Genomic DNA, 8073 nt, shown 5'->3' with positions numbered 1-8073 from the left:
TACTTTAGCATTTAAAGTTAGCATCACTTTCGTGTTGGTTTTAGCCTTTTCATGGGGTTTGTTGACAAAAACAAAAAAACATCACCAGTCTTATTCCGTGAGGGAAAACGAGGAACTGTAGTAACTAAGAATTCTGTCTCAACTTGTTTACTCGCTGGTCTCCTGTGTTTCCTCCAAACATCGCTACTGTCAACCGCTTTGGGTCGGCTGAAGTTCAGCCGGCTCTTGACGGACCGCTCAGAGAACCTTAAGAATAATTTAAACCCTGTATTCCCGAAGTCCTTTAGTCACCACTATGCAGAAGAAGGAGGTGGACTCATTTGACCTTTCTTAGAGGAGATAGCCATTCTGGCTCCACTAATGTGACACTGCTCCAATTATGATGCCAACTGGTTTCTGAGAAAGATAATATTCATGCTTGATAAATTGAAATTTCCTCTCCTTATACCTTTTTTTTCTTTCCCACCATGACTAAAAGGCTAAACCATTCCTGGGTACCATACTGGTGTCAGCGGCTACGATTATTATCATCATTATTGCTGCATTAATAGGCTTTATGTCCCCCTTATCCCTCCATAGCAACCATCTCTGTGCTGTTACTGCCGTTTCCCCGTTTCCTTATGATTTTCCTTATCTGTCCTCTGAGTCATCTCTCTTTCTTCCTTTCCTCCCGTTGTCTTTAATGTCGTCGTCCTCAGGTGTCCCCACAGCTGCTCTGTTCTGGATTCCCTCCTCTCTTCTACTTGTCACACATCTGTCCCCGTCTTTCCTTTTTATTTTCATAACAAGGTGTCTCGTCCTTTTCCTTCTCGCTGTCGAATCGCTCCATCCTCTCCCCGTCTCTCTTTCCTCTCTCCAGCTCATCCCGAGCTGGTGAAACAAACAGGGAGGCTACTTTGATGTGGCTCCAGTTCCCAGGCCCCGTGGTCCTGGTCTGAGCATGGAGGTTTCCAAGTTTACCCTCCCGGGCTCGGCGGTGATAACGGCCGGGGGTGAAGCCGACTGGGTTCTTCTCACGCAAACACATGTATGTGGGTCCGGTCATCAAAGAGCTCGGAGACCTCTGACTTTGCAAGCTAACACGACAGAACATAGACCACTAAATACCTTGAGAGATGCCTCGTGGTCACGTGCACCACAGGTTTCCATCTAAACTGACCTCAAATGCAAGAAATAAGTGGCTGCTGCTTTAAAAAATCTATCCTCGAGCATCAACACACCAACGTGGTCGAAGAGCTTTTGCCGTGACTTAAACAAACGGTGCTGAGCCCTCATTAACATGCGTGTGATCAGACTGCGATGGACGCCGGCGCTGTGACCTTGACACTCAGCTGGTACAGTGGCGCTGGGCGGTGTGATTACACTGGGCCAGCTCCAAGGTTCCAATGTGTTTGACCGCAAATGTGAAGCAGAGTGTTGGCAGAAAAGATGCTACGACGAAATAACAGAAAAAGAAAAAAAAGGCTACAAAAAAAAAACCATATTGACACGCACAAAATAAAACAAACAAATGCAAATGTACCTCTAATCTGCATACTGCAGCTACGCCAAAAAAACACGGATGCAACCGAAGACTGCCAAAATCGAATAAACTCAAATGAAAGAGAAGTAATTGGTGAAACAAGACGCACTGCATGGACGATGAAAAGCCTTAAATGTGAACAGAGATTCTCATTTAAAACGCGAGACAGAAGTTAATTTTATTTTTAGCGTTAAGCGCCAAAATCATTTAAATTGCATTAATTAGAGTTATACAGAGTTTAACATTATTATGATTGTTGTTAACAGGTAAATTAACTAAAGAAACCAAAACCAATTTTTGTTTATTTCTGCTGTAAAGTTCAACATGAGGGTCAATGGGGATCAGCTCGCTTTTGGAGGCAGCCCCATGTGGCCATTAGCAGAACTGCAGTTTTTGGCACTTCAGCATTGGCTTAGTAAGAACTGTGCAAACATAACATAAAGACCCTTTGCTATTATTGTAAACAAGATCAGGAGTTTTTAGTCATGCTAACCACTCTTTGAGGCGATCTGAGCTCTGGTCATAATGCTTGCAGTGATTAATGTTAGCATGCTACTGTTTCAGAGCTAGAAGTGGTTAGTGCCCTTACCATATGAGTAGCAGTGGATCTCCATTTTCTACAGGTTTCTGCTCTTTCTCAGAGATTTCTTTCTCTCTTTACTGTCCTGTCAAATAACGGCTACACAAACAAATCCTTAGAAACAAACAATTACTGCCTTTGCTTAATGTGTTAACGCACTAGCAGCAGATGGGAATGCCATATAAACCAGAGCTATAGGACAACGTGAAGTCTTAACCTGAAGATGTTAAGATCTACTTGTGAAATATGTATAGTTGGATCGATTTTCTCAGCAATCTATCCAACATTTGAGACATTTCCCCTAAAACCAGTAACAGCAAATTCAGTGGATACCAATGGAAAAAGTCCAGGCACCACCAGTTCATTAGGATACATCCTCTTGGGAACATGAACGTGTGCAACCAGTTTCCCAGGACAAGTGACATGCTGGGAGCTTTAGAGAAAATACAAAGATCACCAAAGCTGTTGGGGTTAACTCTCTCTGCTGTTGGTTTCTTTGCCACATTTCATGGCTGTTCAACCAACAGCTGTCAAGACAAACTAAAAAAAACCCTCATGGTAGCGATCGTAGTAAATCCAGAGGCTCAGCAAAGTCATAGCAGGAAAGGCCATGAACCATGAATGAGTGTACAAAAGTTCATTCAGTATCTCTGCGATCATCGGCATACTTCAGTCTGGACTGGCTGGCCGGGGTCACATTAACAGCATCCAAGACTTGAACCTGCATATTTGCCAGCCTGCCTAATTGGTCCATTCTCGTCTCATGTTTCTCTCATTGTTTATTCCTGTCTGAGAACTTCCCCTGAGTAGGATATTGCAGAGTTTTGCCTGAGGCATCAGAAATACCAGAGATACCAGTGGTTTGAAGCTCCGGTGGAGTGTTACAATTCTGTTTTTCTTTTTTAAAAGAGAAAGGGATAATCGCTGGAAGAAACAGTGTGGACTCATCATTTATACAGCCAGTGTTATCAATCAGTCCTTATAATCAATTTTATATCAAAGGAGAAGAGGTCAACACGTGTCACCGGCCTTCTTCTGCACACCTTTTTGCTCTGAGTGATAGATTGTGGTAAAGTTTTGATCATTTATTTAGCTGAATACTGAAAAAATACGGCAGCTTTACCGTCATACATATATTTATCGTTATGGAGCCGTGTTGTGAGCTGCAATGCTTTGAAACAGCTACCTTCAATCTAATCATCACTATCACTGGGTCTGGGGCTTTTTTTTTTTACATCTGACTTTTGTGTTTTATTGTAAAGCACTTTGTTTTGAACTTTGCTTTTAGCCCAGAGAAGAAAAAAAAAACAGCTTTTAGATTGTAAGTTAAATCTGATGAGAGCGTAACGTCTCGCTATGTGCCGGAGGGACCAGGCTGTGATGTGTTGTCCAACCCGACAACTCTTCTCTGTACATCTCACCAACTGGGTAACTGTGCAGTAAAGTAGATTGTTGTACTGTTTGATTCACAACATTTGAGCATACTGACACCTTAAACTAAGCTTTTAGTCTCACTTAGTTGCGATCTTCAGCTCTAAAACAAGTTCACGGATCTCACGAGCAAGTTGTCAGAATGAAACATGTCAGCAGGGCGGCTGGCTCTTCTCCATGTGACAGGACTTCAAACAGCCAATGAGTGAACTTCACCTCTCCGGCGTCTGTTCAAGCCACTCACCGTCCGACCACCTCATGGCGTCGTCCAGCTGTGGCGGCAGCCCCTTCCACAGCGTGCTGTCTTTAGGGTAGCCCAGGTCCATGCGCCGCTGGTGGTCGTCGTAGCGCCAGTAGTGGTTGTCCTTGAAGAAGTAGGTTTTGTCGTTGTGCAGCCAAACGAAGGCGGCGTCCACTCCTTCCATCGGGAGGCCGAAGTCGCTGATGGGACGAGGATAGCCCTCCTCCACGATGTTGTCTTTGAAGACCCAGTATTTCAGACCTGAAGACGGACGACACAGAAGATAAAATCTGTCTCATCATGAGTAGATCTACAGACAATAGAGACCTTTGAAAAGACTTACAAGGAAATGGAAACGACATCCAGATTTAAACATAACAGAAAAGCTGTTTTAAATTTTAAATCAAATGGGAGATTTGCTGTTTTCTTCTCTGTGATGGAAAACCGCCAACATTTTCTTAAACCTTCCATTTTAAGGAAGACGTGACCTCCCGTTTTCATCTTGACTCATCGTGGAGTCGATGAATCATGCATTTTGATTTGCTTTGATTAAACCAATTGAATTTAATATAATCCTAAAATAAAATATCGTTCAATTAGGACAGGACGGGACAGGAGGGAGGACCAAAGATCAAACTGTGTGACTGTGACTCCACCGAACCAGATTAACTTCCTCCAGGATTCAAGGCTCATTTTTAAGGGGTTAATTACATATTAGACTAGCGACACGTTACCTTTGAAAAAGACTATTTTGTGGTCCCCGGGCCGCTCGTACACGGCGTCCACGCTGTCCAGGTTGTTTGGGAGGCCTCTCCAGAAGCGATGGATCTGAGCGGGACGCAGGGAAACCAGGTGCTTCTCTCTCGTTAGGCGCCAGAAGTACTTTCCTACGAGGAAGCAGAGCAGTTTAGAATTAGGAGGACTGGATGTTGATCTACAAACAAGGACTTTTCTGACTGTAGACATCTGTCTAAACAGCCACATGCACTGGGAATAGTAGATTTAGTTTTCAAGGTTGGGTCTTATTCTCAAAGCAGAAATTCTCTTCTCTACACTTTTTCTACCGTCACCTGTAGCTTTAGCATAGTTTAGTCATGTGACCCCAGAACGGGGAAGGTCAGCTGCAAATGAGAGTTGGAAAAATGTCAGACGATGGCAGACAAAGGGTCGCATGATCCCATGTGCTGCCGACTGATTAGCAAAGAAAGCAAAAATTTCCATTTTGATGAGCTCAAAGCGGCGCGACGACGGTTTATAAACTTTTCATGCGCCGTATGTTGAACTGATGCGTAGATTGGAAAGATTTCTAGAAAGGTCTCGAGAAATGTCAGTTAAAGTTCAGCACACTTTGCCAACACTTCTCCTGCCGAAGGTATGCGAGTCTGTTTCTTGTTTCCGTTGTCAGTGGGAGGCTCGGGGTCGGTCCTCCAGAGGGCCGGCATGAAAGCCTGATGTAATTTTCGGACTGCAGCCTCTCAACAGGGCTCAACCGGCTCAGTCGGGTGTCTGCAGCTGCTGCCTTTCTCTCATTCTCATCCTCTTTCCTCTTCTCTAATTTTTTTTTTTTTTGCTCTTTTTCCACTTTCCTGTTTTTATTTTTATATTTCCCTTCCCCACACAGCTCTGCAGCTTTGCGTCTTGCCTTTCTCCCTTTGTGCCGCCGTACCTTTGAAAAAGAAGGCCTCCCCTCGTATCTGGGCCACTGCATCAAAGTGACTGGTGCATCTGTCTGGGGCATCTCGTGCCAGCCTGGGAGAGATGTGAGGAGAGGAGGAGGAGGAGAAAACATTTTTAAAAGGAGAGGAAACAAGAAACACTTAAGGAAAATTGGACATTCGTGACATTTTAAATCTTGAACAGACGATGCTGTGATCCAGTGACCGTAATCTTCTAAAACCATTATTTGCATTTGTTACGAGTGGCGTCCATTAACTTTTTCCCGCTAATCCTTTTCAACGTTTATCCTAATTTTGCTCATTCTTCTGCTGCCACCGGGCGCTTGTGCACGACTCCAAGCTAAACAAAGGAGGAGAAGCGATCAGGCTGACGTGGTGAGATCTCCGGGTGCATTTATCCCAGAGGTTTTTAAGTGATTTAAAGCACTGACGTGGCCTGCCTGCCAACGATGATACCATTAGCTCCACGGGGGCTGAGAGTGGGAGCCCGCCAGGCCTTATATCACCAACAAAGGTCTCTATTCAGAGCTCTATTAACACTACGCCGCTGCCAAGTGGTCAGTATCGGTGCCCTTGTCAGACCTAATCTAACTTTTTCACACATCGTGACCTAAAGAAGGCAAAGGGAAATAATTAATGAGGCCATTGGAAGTCTGAACATTGAGGAGAGGAGGTGGGTGAGTCGTCCAGCACTGTCTGTTTGGCTTTAACATCCTCCTTAATGCTGCCCTGCTGTTTATTCTGGTCTATGTGCAGACACGTGTGAGCGCTGAAATGGAATCGCAGACCTTCAGCATGATAAGATCTTTTTTTTACTGGACCTCCTGGGAGCCACTTTAAGGCTAGAGCTTAGCGCTTTGGGCGTACGATCGTGAGCGAAAATGCATAAATGGACAAAACGTAGTCTAATTATGCTTGATAACCTAAAAAAAAACGGCGGGCTGATAGCTGCCCGACTTCCTTCAGGGAATTACTTAATTAGATGGGCAGGCTCCCAAGCTCACTCTCTGACTCCTGGCTAATTTGCTTTGTTGGTACCTCACGACTTCCTACCCAGCTCGAAAAAACATCCCATTTACGCAAATGTTTATTTTATCCTGCACAGATTCATTACACGCCGTCTCAGCGGAAGCAGGAAGAAAAAGTAATAAAATTAAATTACAATCAGAAATCTCTATAATGAGACACAATACCAGGCAATGCATCGCACCTGTATGAGGCCCAGCAATGTAGTTTGTTTTATTGTCCTTAACGTGGAAATAGGAACGTTTTATAACGCGCAGTTTATCTGCATTCGTGGAGGTTTACGAGCATGTTTGGCTTTTGCAAACTCCAACCACGAGATGAATCAGAAAGCAGCACTAGTTCTGATGACATGTGTCAGGATTCGGCTGCATGTTTTGGTACCAGAACACTCATCTCTGCTGCAGAACAGGCCGGGACGCGTAGAACAGGAGTGAAAAAAGGTCGGAAAATATTTGGCTACGACATGCAAAACTGCAGCACCGGTGATGCATCTGATGGAGGCAAAACAGTCCCAGAGACAGCAAAGTGGACTTTAACACATGACATCATAACAGCTATTTTTCTTGTATGTGAACATTAGTCTACTTACAGGACCGTGGATCTATTTTCAGGAAGGTCCAGCAGAACGGGCGGCTCGGCCGTCTGAGAAGGGTTCACCGGCTGATTTGTGTGGGACACTGAGTCTCTGACACCTAGAACGACATCAAACACCGACTTAATATCAGACACAGCATCCGTTAGGTTGATTCATCGCTATTTATCCGATTCCCAGCCATTTGTTTTGTTGCTGTTTTCCTATATTCTCGCCTCCTTTTGTCCGTTCTGTTTCTTTGTTCACTCACGCGCTGCACTTCATTCCACTTCGGTGAGATTCGAACCACTTTTTCCTTCATCATTTATCCCTGCGCTGCTTCTGCTTCGTGACCATCACTCCTCCTTCCCCTTTCTCACCCCGCCACTTTCCATATCGGGGCAAAGGTGTGATGAAGTCACATGCCATAACGAGGTCCAATTAACTCCGTCCATGTTTGCATTAGATCAATAGCGCTGCTCCACAGAGCTCATCAGCTGCTGCCCACAGCGTGAGGAGGCCTCTGTATCTCCAGAGCTGTTTCCACCACCGCACTGAGAAACATCCATAATTACAGCAGAGAGTCGTGAGTCATGGCCGGTGGGGGAGAGCAGACATCAAGAAGAGCCAGAAGCATGTTTGAGACCGTTTGCTGTGATGATGCATCGGGACAATCAGCTAATTTAGCCTGCAGCTTAAACTTCATGTTCATAACGAGATGATGGAAACAATAACTGTGTGTCCAGGAGATAATGACACACAGGTTCAGCAAGAAGCAGAAAGTCAAAAAGATAAGAATGAATAAACTTCCCATTCATGCCACACATGCTGTTTCTTCCATGTTGCCCTTCATAGTGATGGAGCCACTTTGTTCTTCCCCACCGCGGGCAGAGCCAAGGGACGGACCCCAACGGCCAAAACAGAGTCCGGCCACAACACAGAACCAGCAGTGAAGCCTCCTGGAGGGCTACTCATAGATCTGATCCAGCAACTACCAGTTTTCTGGGCCATTTTCTTGCAGGACCA

General features: G+C 44.9%; 1 protein-coding gene across 1 annotated transcript in view; it reads right to left on the bottom strand.

Annotated features, from left to right (window-relative positions):
- The window catches only part of LOC103357701 (matrix metalloproteinase-17-like), an 87312-nt gene that overhangs the window by 7203 nt on the left and 72036 nt on the right, over positions 1–8073 (bottom strand). The window contains exons 6-9 of the mRNA XM_008282365.1: positions 7066–7168; positions 5441–5523; positions 4509–4661; positions 3778–4035 (exon numbers count right to left, since the gene is read on the bottom strand). Of these exons, the coding sequence (XP_008280587.1) occupies positions 3778–4035; positions 4509–4661; positions 5441–5523; positions 7066–7168 (597 nt within the window). The remainder of the gene's footprint in view (positions 1–3777; positions 4036–4508; positions 4662–5440; positions 5524–7065; positions 7169–8073) is intronic.

The sequence above is a fragment of the Stegastes partitus genome, unplaced genomic scaffold (genome assembly GCF_000690725.1).
Source record: "Stegastes partitus isolate 25-593 unplaced genomic scaffold, Stegastes_partitus-1.0.2 Scaffold268, whole genome shotgun sequence".
NCBI lineage: Eukaryota > Metazoa > Chordata > Actinopteri > Pomacentridae > Stegastes > Stegastes partitus.
Note: the sequence above shows the minus strand (reverse complement) of the source record. Positions and strands in the feature narration are given on the sequence as shown.